This window comes from Oncorhynchus masou, chromosome 28 (assembly GCF_036934945.1).
Source record: "Oncorhynchus masou masou isolate Uvic2021 chromosome 28, UVic_Omas_1.1, whole genome shotgun sequence".
Lineage (NCBI taxonomy): Eukaryota > Metazoa > Chordata > Actinopteri > Salmoniformes > Salmonidae > Oncorhynchus > Oncorhynchus masou.
The window spans coordinates 55,739,436-55,755,748 of NC_088239.1; the positions used below are offsets into that span (position 1 = coordinate 55,739,436).

At 43.3% G+C, this 16,313-nt stretch overlaps 1 protein-coding gene across 1 annotated transcript in view; it reads left to right on the forward strand.

Annotated features, from left to right (window-relative positions):
- The window catches only part of LOC135517935 (arrestin domain-containing protein 1-like), a 53,035-nt gene extending 41,701 nt beyond the window's left edge, over positions 1-11,334 (forward strand). The window contains exons 5-8 of the mRNA XM_064942667.1: positions 9-191; positions 393-569; positions 7,956-8,421; positions 8,534-11,334. Coding sequence (XP_064798739.1) covers positions 9-191; positions 393-569; positions 7,956-8,421; positions 8,534-8,607 — 900 coding nt within the window. The 3' untranslated portion in view covers positions 8,608-11,334. The remainder of the gene's footprint in view (positions 1-8; positions 192-392; positions 570-7,955; positions 8,422-8,533) is intronic.
- The last annotated feature ends 4,979 nt before the right edge of the window (positions 11,335-16,313 follow it).

Genomic DNA, 16,313 nt, shown 5'->3' on the forward strand with positions numbered 1-16,313 from the left:
CTCCCCAGCAACCCAGTTATACTGTGACCACTAAGAGGTTCAGCTACCTCCTGGTGAAGACGGGCACCCTCATGATGAAGGCTTGCAGTGACCAGAGGGGATACACACCAGGCCAGATCATCAGACTAGCCACTGAGATCCACAACAAGTCAGGCAAGGACACGGGCTGTGTGCTGGCCAGCCTCATACAGGTACCCAGGACCTATTTAATGTCTCATGTGCTCTTGTTCCTTTACCTATTTTGTCCTGCAAAACAGATAGTCTGACTGGTTTATGGTCAAATGCTGATATACCGTATATTTTGATGTGAAGTGATGTGATGCTTTGCTCTGTATTGTCTCATCTGTATGTTGGTCTGATGTGCTTCACTCTGATGAATCTCTCCTGATCAGAAAGTGACTTATAAGACCAAACGGGCTGTTTTCGACCTGCGGACCATAGCAGAGGTAGAGGGGGCGGGAGTGAAGGCGGGGAAACACGCTGAGTGGCGGGAGCAAATCATCGTACCGCCCCTCCCCCAGTCTGGCCTGGCCGGCTGTAGCCTTATAGAGATCGATTACTTCATCCAGGTTAGTAACACCCTCAATGAAATGCACTTGTTGGGATCCCCTCAATGAATAGTGTTGTTCACAAGTGGTGCTTTAGACTTGTAGCAGTTGTACAGTGTTCTTTCTATAGTTGTAGTTAAATAAAGTTGTAATATAAACCAGACACTGTTCCTCATACTGTATCATAGTGCTGTAATCCTCTCATTAACCCAATGCACCTGTGATGTAGTATGCTGTAAATCATTCATGCTCAGTCTCAGATGTCTCTTTAGTGAGTTCAGGGATTATAACTATGGTAATCTCTTGTTCCTAATACAGTATGGCAAAGCTATTTTTGTCAGTACTGTCCTTAAAGGCCCAGTGCAGTCAAAAATGTGATTTTCCTATGTTTTATATCTATTTCCAAACTATGAGGTTGGAAAAATAATGTGAAATTGGGAAAATGATGTAGGGCTGACCCCATTTAGTCGACTGTTCGATTGTTTGGTCAATAGGCTGTTGGTCGACTGAGATTTCTGTAGTCGAGCAGTAGCAAAAAAACTAAAAACATGGTGTACAAGACACCTGTCTGAGTGGACTGATCCATTCTGGAGGCTGTGGCCCAGTCCATCAGTCTTAAGACATGTGCTACTGAAATTGTATATGGTTATAATATGTAAGAACAATGGTACAACAGAAATAAAGATTTTATTATTTTATAACATTACATTTTTACATTTAAGTCATTTAGCAGACGCTCTTATCCAGAGCGACTTACAAATTGGTGAATTCACCTTCTGACATCCAGTGGAACAGCCACTTTACAATAGTGCATCTAAATCATTTAAGGGGGGGGGTGAGAAGGATTACTTATCCTATCCTAGGTATTCCTTGAAGAGGTGGGGTTTCAGGTGTCTCCGGAAGGTGGTGATTGACTCCGCTGTCCTGGCGTCGTGAGGGAGTTTGTTCCACCATTGGGGGCCAGAGCAGCGAACAGTTTTGACTGGGCTGAGCGGGAACTGTACTTCCTCAGTGGTAGGGAGGCGAGCAGGCCAGAGGTGGATGAACGCAGTGCCCTTGTTTGGGTGTAGGGCCTGATCAGAGCCTGGAGGTACTGCGGTGCCGTTCCCCTCACAGCTCCGTAGGCAAGCACCATGGTCTTGTAGCGGATGCGAGCTTCAACTGGAAGCCAGTGGAGAGAGCGGAGGAGCGGGGTGACGTGAGAGAACTTGGGAAGGTTGAACACCAGACGGGCTGCGGCGTTCTGGATGAGTTGTAGGGTTTTAATGGCACAGGCAGGGAGCCCAGCCAACAGCGAGTTGCAGTAATCCAGACGGGAGATGACAAGTGCCTGGATTAGGACCTGCGCCGCTTCCTGTGTGAGGCAGGGTCGTACTCTGCGGATGTTGTAGAGCATGAACCTACAGGAACGGGCCACCGCCATGATGTTGGTTGAGAACGACAGGGTGTTGTCCAGGATCACGCCAAGGTTCTTAGCGCTCTGGGAGGAGGACACAATGGAGTTGTCAACCGTGATGGTGAGATCATGGAACGGGCAGTCCTTCCCCGGGAGGAAGAGCAGCTCCGTCTTGCCGAGGTTCAGCTTGAGGTGGTGATCCGTCATCCACACTGATATGTCTGCCAGACATGCAGAGATGCGATTCGCCACCTGGTCATCAGAAGGGGGAAAGGAGAAGATTAATTGTGTGTCGTCTGCATAGCAATGATAGGAGAGACCATGTGAGGTTATGACAGAGCCAAGTGACTTGGTGTATAGCGAGAATAGGAGAGGGCCTAGAACAGAGCCCTGGGGGACACCAGTGGTGAGAGCGCGTGGCGAGGAGACAGATTCTCGCCACGCCACCTGGTAGGAGCGACCTGTCAGGTAGGACGCAATCCAAGCGTGGGCCGCACCGGAGATGCCCAACTCGGAGAGGGTGGAGAGGAGGATCTGATGGTTCACAGTATCGAAGGCAGCCGATAGGTCTAGAAGGATGAGAGCAGAGGAGAGAGAGTTAGCTTTAGCAGTGCGGAGCGCCTCCGTGATACAGAGAAGAGCAGTCTCAGTTGAATGACTAGTCTTGAAACCTGACTGATTTGGATCAAGAAGGTCATTCTGAGAGAGATAGCGGGAGAGCTGGCCAAGGACGGCACGTTCAAGAGTTTTGGAGAGAAAGAAAGAAGGGATACTGGTCTGTAGTTGTTGACATCGGAGGGATCGAGTGTAGGTTTTTTCAGAAGGGGTGCAACTCTCGCTCTCTTGAAGATGGAAGGGACGTAGCCAGCGGTCAGGGATGAGTTGATGAGCGAGGTGAGGTAAGGGAGAAGGTCTCCGGAAATGGTCTGGAGAAGAGAGGAGGGATAGGGTCAAGCGGGCAGGTTGTTGGGCGGCCGGCCGTCACAAGAAGCGAGATTTCATCTGGAGAGAGAGGGGAGAAAGAGGTCAGAGCACAGGGTAGGGCAGTGTGAGCAGAACCAGCGGTGTCGTTTGACTTAGCAAACGAGGATCGGATGTCGTCGACCTTCTTTTCAAAATGGTTGACGAAGTCATCTGCAGAGAGGGAGGAGGGGGGGGAGGGGGAGGAGGATTCAGGAGGGAGGAGAAGGTGGCAAAGAGCTTCCTAGGGTTAGAGGCAGATGCTTGGAATTTAGAGTGGTAGAAAGTGGCTTTAGCAGCAGAGACAGAGGAGGAAAATGTAGAGAGGAGGGAGTGAAAGGATGCCAGGTCCGCAGGGAGGCGAGTTTTCCTCCATTTCCGCTCGGCTGCCCGGAGCTCTGTTCTGTGAGCTCGCAATGAGTCGTCGAGCCACGGAGCGGGAGGGGAGGACCGAGCCGGCCTGGAGGATAGGGGACATAGAGAGTCAAAGGATGCAGAAAGGGAAGAGAGGAGGGTTGAGGAGGCAGAATCAGGAGATAGGTTGGAGAAGGTATGAGCAGAGGGAAGAGATGATAGGATGGAAGAGGAGAGAGTAGCGGGGGAGAGAGAGCGAAGGTTGGGACGGCGCGATACCATCCGAGTAGGGGCAGTGTGGGAAGTGTTGGATGAGAGCGAGAGGGAAAAGGATACAAGGTAGTGGTCGGAGACTTGGAGGGGAGTTGCAATGAGGTTAGTGGAAGAACAGCATCTAGTAAAGATGAGGTCGAGCGTATTGCCTGCCTTGTGAGTAGGGGGGGAATGTGAGAGGGTGAGATCAAAAGAGGAGAGGAGTGGAAAGAAGGAGGCAGAGAGGAATGAGTCAAAGGTAGACGTGGGGAGGTTAAAGTCGCCCAGGACTGTGAGAGGTGAGCCGTCCTCAGGAAAGGAGCTTATCAGGGCATCAAGCTCATTGATGAACTCTCCGAGGGAACCTGGAGGGCGATAAATGATAAGGATGTTAAGCTTGAAAGGGCTGGTAACTGTGACAGCATGGAATTCAAAGGAGGCGATAGACAGATGGGTAAGGGGAGAAAGAGAGAATGACCACTTGGGAGAGATGAGGATCCCGGTGCCACCACCCCGCTGACCAGAAGCTCTTGGGGTGTGCGAGAACACGTGGGCGGACGAAGAGAGAGCAGTAGGAGTAGCAGTGTTATCTGTGGTGATCCATGTTTCCGTCAGTGCCAAGAAGTCGAGGGACTGGAGGGAGGCATAGGCTGAGATGAACTCTGCCTTGTTGGCCGCAGATCGGCAGTTCCAGAGGCTACCGGAGACCTGGAACTCCACGTGGGTCGTGCGCGCTGGGACCACCAGATTAGGGTGGCCGCGGCCACGCGGTGTGGAGCGTTTGTATGGTCTGTGCAGAGAGGAGAGAACAGGGATAGATAGACACATAGTTGACAGGCTACAGAAGAGGCGACGCTAATGCAAAGAAGATTGGAATGACAAGTGGACTACACGTCTCGAATGTTCAGAAAGTTAAGCTTACGTAGCAAGAATCTTATTGACTAAAATGATTGAAATGATACAGTACTGCTGGAGTAGGCTAGCTGGCAGTGGCTACGTTGTTGACTTTGTAGCCTAGCTGGCAGTGGCTGCGATGTTGACACTACACTAATCAAGTCGTTCCGTCGAGTGTAATAGTTTCTACAGTGCTGCTATTCGGGGGCTAGCTGGCTAGCTAGCAGTGATGATTGCGTTACGTTACGTTAAAAGAACGACAATAGCTGGCTAGCTAACCTAGAAAATCGCTCTAGACTACACAATTGTCTTAGATACAAAGACGGCTATGTAGCTAGCTAGCTACGATCAAACAAATCAAACCGTTGTACTGTAATAGTTTCTACAGTGCTGCTATTCGGGGGCTAGCTGGCTAGCTAGCAGTGTTGATTGCGTTACGTTACGTTAAAAGAACGACAATAGCTGGCTAGCTAACCTAGAAAATCGCTCTAGACTACACAATTGTCTTAGATACAAAGACGGCTATGTAGCTAGCTAGCTACGATCAAACAAATCAAACCGTTGTACTGTAATGAAGCGAAATGAAAATGTGATACTACCTGTGGAGCGAAGCGGAAGTTAGTTGAAGTTCTATTCGGTAGAGGTTGGCTAGCTGTTGGCTAGCTAGCTAGCAGCATCTCCTACGTTAAGGAAGACAAATAGCTGGCTAGCTAACCTCGGTAAATTAAGATAATCACTCTAAGTCTACGCACTCTAAACTACACAATTATCTTGGATACGAAGACAGCAAAGACAACTATGTAGCTAGCTAACACTTCACTAATCGAGTCGTTCAGTTGAGTGTAATAGTTTCTACACATGCGCTTTCTCGTGTTGAATAGAGGTCGCTGTCCGCGGTTCTGGAACACATCAATATTGGTGTTGAAACCAATGCGGCGGAGGCAACAGCGGAGTTAGGAGATGAGAAAACAGCCCTTGTTTTAATTGTCTAAGAAAAGTGAGGAGAGAGGAAACGCCAAATTAATTAGGTCTATAATCAATCGCCTTATCTGTTAAACGTGCCTGGCTTTATAAATCACCCATACATATCTACAGAAATAAGACAGATCCTGCTTCTGTTGCCTGTTTAAGCGTTTGGTCGATAGCCTACCGATTCCGTGAGCATCAAGCCTCACGCAGCAATTTAACAAATTGGGCTGTTTTTAATCTTTGCTATGCTCTAATCAATTTTTTTAGACCAGCCTCTCTGGTGTTATTTGTAATTTATTTAGTGTTGTTTACACTGTTCCAAATTATCAGATATTATTATTTATAATAATAATAATAACCCTCCTTTTCCCTTAAGCTCCTTATTGTAATTATTATTATTATAATAAGTAATGTCATTATCATTAGTAGGCTTAGTATAGCAGCCTTGTATAACCACCGTAGGTCTAAGAGCACATCCTGTTTAGTCTTAATATCGTAACTTACTTAGGCCTATATTTCAATAGTTATATAGGCTACTGTATCAATCATCCATTCATTCGTTCATGTCATCACACAGCATACGAGTCATTCATGATGTGAAATGCAATCAAGCATTTTAGTTTTAAAATAAAATAAAGTGATAATTTGACTAATTAGTGTAAACAATAACCGTTCCATTTCAGAAATTGCATTCACAAATGAATGCGACTGTTTTTAGTCTTTGCTGTATGTAATAAAGGCTTAACCAAAAATAATAAAGAATTACACCAGACTCTCTGGTACGCTAATCATTTATTTAGTGTTGTTTACAATGTCACAAACGGTCAGAAAAATTATATTGTAAACTAACAGCGCCTGTTTGGCACACACAGGCCTAATATGCACACAGCGCTTGCTTCTTATCTTATTTTTCTTGATCTCCAGTATTCTCCACAACTAGTCAAATTTATTCCACACATCTTCCCCTTTACCTCCTGCGCAACCAGCAACCTGCTTCGAGTTTATTTGTCCCTTCCTCTGCATCCGTTATGCTGTCACGTGTTACGGTGTTCAGAGTTTGTTATAACCAATTTATTGATGTGATTATGATATGCTATAGGTCAGGCCCTATTGGTCACGTGCATTCGAAGCATACATGTGTCACATAAAGAGAGCAATGAGGGATTTTGGTAACAGAACTTTTCAGTCAGAAATGGGTATAATTATGTTGCAGCTTCAGCAACATGGACAGTGCAATACACACTGATGTTCTGTGGTGGTCGCTGCAGCAGGGAAGAGAGAGAGACAACGGGTGCTAGTCACACAGTCACTGCTGTCTTCTCTTTTTCTTTACACAGCGCAGCAAGTCTGAGCCAAATGGCACAATCAAATTAATTGCCGTCGGATTCCCTCTAGTCATTTGTGTCTCTTAATTATTTCATCAAACAGTTCGCTTAAAGCATTAGACAAGCTCAGTGTATATAGTTGATTTGATTAAAACACAGGATGTGTCTATATATGGAAAAATGCATGTTTAAAAATGTTGTCCAATCGATTGGTCGAAAGAACAGACAACTCTTGGTTGATTTTGTGGTTGTTGGGAACAGCCCAAACATTATGACAATGCCCTTTTACTGTAAGAGCTGTTTGAAAAGACAACTTGAAATTTACCAGCCAGTAAATTAGTTAGTAGACTGTTGCAGGAATTTAATTCCTCTGTTTTAATTCCCAATTAAAATTAAACACTCCGTCAATTCATAAGAATTTGTATGACCCTTATTTTATAGAAATGGACAGAGCCCGGTCTTAAAGTCAAGTAGCAGCCTTTATTCACGAGAGTACTGAACACGATATAGGTTACCACTGGTTATAAACTGAAAATGACGTCATTAGTTCCAGTACCAACCTGTCTCTTCTCCCACCCTGGTACAAAGGCAGTATCTCAAGCCTTCCCACATCGCCTCGCTACCAATTTAATATAATTTGTGAGCCAAGGTCTTCTTGTGTAGATAAGCATTCTAGCCAGTCTGAAGATATCATTCATTCATTTCTACCAAGGAACAGACAGTCATTGTTCTAACTCTTGACCACATTTACACACATTATATTCAGCACTGGGATCAAGAAAACTCATACGTATACAGCAACATAATAGTATTCTGATTAGTACATATACAGTAACAAAATAGTATTCGAATTAGTACATATACAGTAACATAATAGTATTCTGATTAGTCAGTCCTGATTGAAATGTATACATAATTAGTCATCATTGATAAAAAATTCCCTTAACATAGACCAATAAGAAAGAGCGTTCCAAACCGCTCTGCCAATAACAGCTAGTTTTCAGTTTTCCCCTCCCCACTCAGACCAATCCGAGACAGTCCTAGCCAAATTCTTGCTTGAGAAATTACTCTTTACTAAGAAGCTATTTTTGTTTCCTTTTTACAATTTTCATTGAAAACAATCACATTAAGGTACTTAATTGTTACCCATAAATGGTTTGATATTGAGATGAGAATAGCTGCATTGGAGTGTTGAAGGAGCATCTTGGAATTATAGGATATTTAAACACATTACATTGTATCTTGTGACCGCTGCAGGTATCACTAAAGTCCCCCGAGACAGTTGTCACTTTACCCATCTACATCGGGAACATCGCTGTCAACTTGATCCCGTCACGACCTATGCCCTCAATTCCAGCCACAACAACCATCAGCCCCAACCCCGGCCCAGAAGGGGTTACCCCGAGCGCGCCCCCGGCTGAGGAGGACTTGGAGGAGGTGTTGGGTGCAGGGGGTTTGGTTAGCGAAGAGATCCCCACAAAGAGTCACTCCCAGCAGGACCAATCCGGCCAGCCCCCCACCATGTCCCCCAGTGTATTCAGCTACGCTCCCGGTGTAGATTTCCCCCCCAGCCAGCGACGTGCCAATGACACCTCAACGCCTCTGTTCTGTGTGTCTACTGGGGCCACCATCCCCTTCTTCACAGAAGGAAATGCCACCCCAGTACCCACGTCCTGTCCTCTCATACTCCCCCCTGAGTACAGCACCTGGGACTTCACACATGGTGAGTCACCCCCCCCATCCCCAAACTGTGTCAGTATGATGATCAATGATTAGTGAACAATGCCCTACTATATAGTCTGACTATTTCTCTGGTTTGTCTGTGTATCTTACAGAACCCCCTCCCACATATGAGGAGAGCTGCAGCAGTAACAACTCCAGCTTCAACAACAGCAGACCGCAGGAGTGAGGACTGAGCATAGTGCAGCTCACAACCACAATTACACTCCCTAAAGGACCAATAGGATACTGCAACCCTTTCTCCAAGTGCACAGAACTTGCTCTCCTCCTAAATATTACTTTAAAATATATTTTTTTATAGGGATCATATCAGATTTTTGTATTATAGTTTATACCCTCTTCTCCCTGGCTTAAAGGACCTGCTGTTATATAGATGGAATGAGAGTGCAAATTCCCTGTGCATAACAGGAGGACTTCAGAGACAACTTATAGAAGGTAGGATATTCCATAATTGGAGTCTATTGGAGACTGAACGTAGTGGGTAATACAAATTGTGAATATTCTTGCATTGTTGACTTGAAATTGTTGTAGGCCTGCTACTATATCTCATTTTTCATCCTTCAAACACAACCAAAATCTGGTCTTTATTGGAGTTTCCTTCCAAATGTGCACACTACTGTAATTCCGAACCACTTCCACCGCAGTGGCTCCCTCTTTTGATGAGAGGAGTAGGGGTGACCTAGCTGGACATGAGGTTCTTAGCATGTCTACCCCCTGGTGGCCATCAACAGAAGAGAATGGAGCCTATTGGAAAAGCTTCAGATCTTCACTTAAGTTCAATGATGCCTGCTGACGAAGAACATACTCCATCAACCTCTGATCTACTGACAAGGAGCTTCTGGAATGTGCATCTTATCTTGTCACACCTCGTCATCCTGAAACAGACAAGCGGGACAATGTACTCTTGGGTATGCAGGGGAACTGACGTAGCAAGGGTTAATATGCATTTATGACATCTAATGCAAACACCAACTTTTCTTTCACCTTCTTTACCCTGAATTAATGGAGATGATCTGTTGATTTTCCCCATGTGGCCTTAACTCATTCTGTTCTAACTACATTACTATGTGCTGATGAAGAGTTGTCTTCAGGGTTGCTGTTGCTTTTGAAATGGCAGTCCATGCTGATCAAATGTGTTGGTGTGACAACCAACAGTGTTAAATGTTCAAGCACAAGACAGCACTTTTTGACAGTTTGAAAACTGTGCATGTATCTGTTTTTGTGTGTGAAAGAGTATATAGTGTACCAGTTTGTGTGTGAATGGGTATATGGTGTACCAGTTTGTGTGTGAATGGGTATATGGTGTACCAGTTTGTGTGTGAATGGGTATATAGTGTACCAGTTTGTGTGTGAATGGGTATATAATGTACCAGTTTGTGTGTGAATGGGTATATAGTGTACCAGTTTGTGTGTGAATGGGTATATAATGTACCAGTTTGTGTGTGAATGGGTATATAGTGTACCAGTTTGTGTGTGAATGGGTATATAATGTACCAGTTTGTGTGTGAATGGGTATATGGTGTACCAGTTTGTGTGTGAATGGGTATATAGTGTACCAGTTTGTGTGTGAATGGGTATATAATGTACCAGTTTGTGTGTGAATGGGTATATAGTGTACCAGTTTGTGTGTGAATGGGTATATAATGTACCAGTTTGTGTGTGAATGGGTATATGGTGTACCAGTTTGTGTGTGAATGGGTATATAGTGTACCAGTTTGTGTGTGAATGGGTATATGGTGTACCAGTTTGTGTGTGAATGGGTATATGGTGTACCAGTTTGTGTGTGAATGGGTATATAGTGTACCAGTTTGTGTGTGAATGGGTATATGGTGTACCAGTTTGTGTGTGAATGGGTATATAGTGTACCAGTTTGTGTGTGAATGGGTATATAGTGTACCAGTTTGTGTGTGAATGGGTATATGGTGTACCAGTTTGTGTGTGAATGGGTATATAGTGTACCAGTTTGTGTGTGAATGGGTATATAGTGTACCAGTTTGTGTGTGAATGGGTATATAATGTACCAGTTTGTGTGTGAATGGGTATATAGTGTACCAGTTTGTGTGTGAATGGGTATATAGTGTACCAGTTTGTGTGTGAATGGGTATATGGTGTACCAGTTTGTGTGTGAATGTGTATAAAGTGTACCAGTTTGTGTGTGAATGGGTATATAGTGTACCAGTTTGTGTGTGGCTGTGTATAAAGTGTACCAGTTTGTGTGTGGCTGATCGCCCCTCCTGTCTTTGATAGTTGATAGTGTTGGACATCTCAATTTGAAAGCCAAACATCAGGCAACATCATCCACTCTGTTTGTATGAGTGTTTGTTTTGTATGTCTGTCTTGTTTCTGTCTCAATTACAGCATCCTTTTTTATAAGCCAACCTCATTGTGGCTTATGTATTCACAGAGTTGTATGAAACAACCTTTAGCACCTGCTGTGGGAATACATGTACCGCCATCCCTCCTCAAAAGGTAGCCTATATAGTACAGTCTCAGAACAAATTCTTATTTTTAATAAGGTATCAGCTCTGAAAGAACCATAGAAATGACACCTGTATTTACCATGTGCTATTCCGTTATCTCCAAGATTACTACGGCAGCTAGGTTCTCGAGTCATTTCAGGCTGCCTTTATCAATCCTGCCCCATTGTTTGTATTTCTCTTCACGAAAGTACTATAGCTTTATAAACTCCGACATGTTTTTCATTGTCCATTCTTTTCCCCTCACAAATGGGTGTGTGGTTTTGTATTTTTCTATTTGTAAACTGTTTTCTGGTGCATATGGTAGCCATTTGAGAAAGAGAAAATATTCTGGAAAATAGTAGCATCCTGGTTAATCAATGTAATATTTCAACTTGTCCAAATTGTACAGTGTACCAATAAAATTAACTGTCATATCATTTGTACTGGCTTTGTAAAGTAAAGTGGTTTGTTGGGCCCTATATTTAAGAAACCTGTCCGAAGTACATAGATTGTTAGATTATGAAGCTATAAAAGTGGTTGCCTAAGGAGAATAAAAAGGTGACCTCAGGTGCCGTCAAGATAAATGGGTTTATCAACCGTGTGCGCTCTACCAGGGATTTTTCCCCATCCTATATGCCTCATGCTACAGAAACAGGAGACGGGCTCTTGATCCTATGAGCCATTCCGGCTTGTGCAAGGCTACTTACTCACATATCTTGGTGTGACTATTATACACTATACTTTAGCTGCCTTCCTTATAATGCTTTGACAATGGAATGATAGCCAAGATAATGTCCAGTAGCCAAGATAATGGGCGCAACAGGGAAGAGTGTGAGAGGAGCAAGGAGGAACCAGCCTGATCGTCTCAGGGCTCACCACTTCACTGTTTACTGCAGCTCCGCTCTTCCTCTGTTGCCATAGAAACTGCTTAGCCCGACTCCATCATCCTCCCTGTGTTACACAAGGACATGGACCACAGAGCTTATGTCTGTTTGCATACATGCCTTCGGATGGAGGGACTATAATCTGCAAGGGCAACATAATATCACATAATTTCCCATAATCTGTGCTCTACCACTGCATAATATTCTATGCTGGAATGAGTATACCATGCTGATTTTGTTCAGGTGTCATGATACAAAAGCTACACTGTTGGATCTTTTCTAAGGGAGGAAAATATTAGGGCCAACTTCTATACTCTGTATTGCACTGTGATGATGACACCGACCAGGTGTGTCGGACTGTAGGCCTTTATCATTATCAGGGGATAGCCAGCATGAGGGTTTGCACTCAGGCTAGAATGGAAGGCTGCCGGTGCGTAGGAGAAAAAATAGCTGTAGTTCAAAAGGTACTCGTAGTCAAAACCATGAAAAACAAACCAGGGAGGCCGAAATGCAAAAAAAAGTATTAATTTAATCCAGTCGGGAAAGAAATTGAAAGTGCAAGTGGCTATAAATAAATTACAATTGTCTGCATAGGTTTTCGCCTTTTGCCTTCATCAGCGCTGTACAAACTAATTAAGGAGACACACCTGCTGAGTAATAAATGCAACAAGTGCAAACAATTTATTAGATACTGTTGAATCTATACATCATTAACCACAGGAGGGAGATAGAGAGCCAATAGTGGTGCATTAAAGCGTTTCTCTTGTTTACTGCTAAACTATTCACCACTTTAATTCACAACATACTCATTTAATTGTATTTAAAAAATACATGTACATCAGTTTGTTAAACAAACAAATGACTGTAACAAGCTTTAAAAACATGTTTACTTGGTTTTTGTCATTGTGCAATAACTATAATGTTTAGGCCGACAACAAATATATTTGTAGATGTGTTTAAAATATTTTTGCATTAATGTAGTTTATTAAATCCAAAATTATTGTGCAACAGGCTTTAAAAATATATATTATTTAGTGTCAAGTCCTCCCTCAAATCGGCAGACCTGAAAAGATGAGTTGGAGCCAACATCTCTGTCAATAAGGCCCAAAATGATACCAGTCCTCCTCAGGTTGAGGCTGTGAAAGAAGGCAAGGGGAGGTTCAAATTCCTCCCTAGAAAGTTAAGGATTAAACTCAAGGTACACCATCAATGTTTCTATTTTCAAGCTTAGTTGTTACATCGTTTTTTGTTTTTTTTTACTTATGAATTAATTATATATGTTGATAAATTCCTCATGAGCTTAGTTCAACTGCTGTACCCCATCAGAACCCAATATATAAGCTTGTTTTAATCCAATGATGGTAAACCATGCAGATCAGCTTGTCTAGTTGTCCGGTCCTCTGAGGCAGATCAGGACCAGGGTCCTCATGAGGATGAATATGTGCAAAATACAATAAGCGTTGATGTTTCATCTGTTAGGTTCTTATTTTTCAGAGTCAATAACTCACGGACACTAAGAGAAGCTTTAGCCAAGTTTAATTCTGCCCAAAGGTTCTGTACAGCTGTAATTCAGACAGCAAAACATTTCTCACCATCACAGTTATATATATGCCACTTAAGACACTCCTCCTTCTCTCCAATATATTCTCTCCTTATATGTTATGGTTCAACAGGAAAAGGTTAGCAGGATACCTAACCCTTATTACTCCCGTAGGGGGATCTGACCTCACCTCCTGACCTTACCTAATCCACAGATGTCCATCTGTCTTTCCTGTATCAACACAGTGCTCTCCTCCCATCCCCCAGCACATTTCAAAGCCACGCCATTTATATAAACTTGGAAATGACTAATAAATGGATAATTTTTTTTTATAAAACATAAATAAAAAAAAATAGAATGATTATAAAACATGAATTAAACAAACAAATGGAACAAACAATGAACAAACATTCACCGTAAGGTTTACAAGTTCAGAGACTTATGGCCTCTTTTATTTCCATCTTTCGCACATAACAAAATTCCATTCCAGCTGAATCTGCGGTCTTGTTATATGTCATATGGAGCAGCTTTTAGATTTTCTACTTCCCCCTTCTGGTTCCTAAGAGAGTCAGAGCACAAGACTTGGAAAGCAACAAAAAGACACACAAAACATAACAGTATTAACAATGTGATAAGCTATGCATAATTATATATGCATGAAAACCAAAGTCTGAAACCCTGACAATTCCCCCTCTCTCTTCACCTGACTCTATGCCTCCCAGATACTTTCCTGCGAGTTCCACAAAAATGAAAGCTCTAAAAAGCTTCCTCATGCTTACGCCCAGTCTACCCCTTTCAGCCCCAGGTTCCGAGAGGTGTTCCCAAGTCATGTCATTTTCACTTTGTTCCCCATCTCCTCCATTTCACCTGATAGGCAAGTCACCTGATATGCAAGTGTGTATCCCTAATCAACATTACATCCTCTTGAGGTAACTCAGCACTGTATCTGCTTTCACATCAATGCCTTCAACATTTTGTTCAGAGTACAATTACCCCTCTATCATATGATGCATTAACCAATAAAACATCTAACCCAACCCAACTATGATGTGTAAAGTAGCTCCCAGACTCAACCCATCTGTATGTCTTACAGTGGAATCTAGTCTCTCTCGCTCTGCTTCCTCTGTCATGGTATTTTCACTCACCCATTATGCAATTGAACCTCACTTCACATGAGAACTATGCAGCCTCCCCAGGGAGAGACATGACAATCTTTACCACTGCAGGTACTGTACGGAGTAGTGTGTGTCCAAAACCAACGCTGTCCCAACTCCCCCGCCTGGTGTCTCTTGATGTACACTCATTCTCCAGTATTCAGTCCGTGCCCTTGGTTATATCTCTGCTTTCACCTGAGGATATACACACTGCAACACATGGATCATTTCCTGACAACATCATTTGTGATATTTGAATAACCGCATCCCCTGTCCTCCCATCGGTCCCCCAGTTACCAGTCCATGTGACATGAGTCGTCATAAACTGATATCCCAACAATGCTACTTAGTAACAATTGCTACTTCCAACATGGCCCTCGACTATAGTCTCATAATACCCCTCATTTGCGCAGTAGCCCAATTCCATGCTGTCAATATAGCATCCTTCGCTACTAATACTGCTCCTTCCGTTACTGTCCCTACAGCGCCTATCGTGAGAACATCTCCTGCATGTAATCTGTCAAATGTTCACCGGCTGTTAGAAATTGGAATTAATTAATTAATATCCAACCTAACAAAACTCTGAGTCACAGGTGTCCTGAAAGTTTACCATAGTGTCTGAAATGCCACCACTATCTCTTCTACTCTTACCATAATGTTAAACTAAATCCCCATATTGTGTACAGCTAGCTGCAATCCCTCTTCTATGAGCTTCTCCTATATCAATATTCAGTCTCTGGGAATGATACTCCTCTATCATTACATCTAACCCATAACACATTATACTCCTAATGCATTTTCTACAGTTATAAACATACTAACACATTCTCGAATCAGTTAGTCTACATCAGTCCCTCCTCTGGAAAAATTAACACCCTCATGTTTCACGAAACCTAAAAACATATTGACTTGAAAAGAAAAGAGAAACAAAGTACATGTTTAATAACTTAGCACCACTCATTGATGCAATGTAACATAACAATTCTGAATACAGGGTAAAACTAAAAAACTTTCATGGTTGTCCCAAGCTATCATCCAGTGATTCCCCCAAACAAACCCCTTCCCCTCAGGATGACACTTAGAGATACGTTTCTGGAGACCCTCTCTTCCAAATAAATGTTGGCAGAGCCCCCACCCCTCATTGTGCTTTCGCAATTCTCTCTTGCTGTATCCCAATCACAACTAAAACATCTGATAAATTATCCAACCCAAATTTAGATCGACTGACCTCAAAGCTGACTTTGAGTCTAGGGCTCAAATTCCGGTTTATCAACTTAGCACAGATCCTCTTTGTTAGAACATACATTTATAAACATCTTTTTATTGCTGGTCATAACACTTCTCAATTACAGCCCCCCCCCTTGTCCCTGTTTTCCTGTCATGATTGGCCTGGTAAAGAAAGATCAGTATCTCAATGCATTCTTAGTCTAAATAGTTAGCAGGGCATATACCACCCCCCCTCCCTTTCCTTCACCTGGCACTTATCGTTCTAGAGTGTCTTCTTTAGATATCGTTTACAGTTCATTTTCCCAACGGCACATGTAACTTTTGCCTTTCACATTTCATGGCCCTTGATAATGTCCTGATTTTAATATCCAAGTACACACCTCCCATTCTCCCATGTACAGGATTCTCTCCCCTGAGCTTGTTCTCTCTCTCCACGCTCACTCCACACGCGCTCTCAGCACCCTGGCCCTGGTTTATGGCTGGGACTCAGATAGGAGTGGTAAAAGTCACGGTCTCTGATTGCACGCCTTTGTCTTGTCGCTCTTTCTTCAGCCGGTTAGGGAGGGTTTTGAGGTCTACACACACTGTCTATGGTCAAATTATCCTACCAT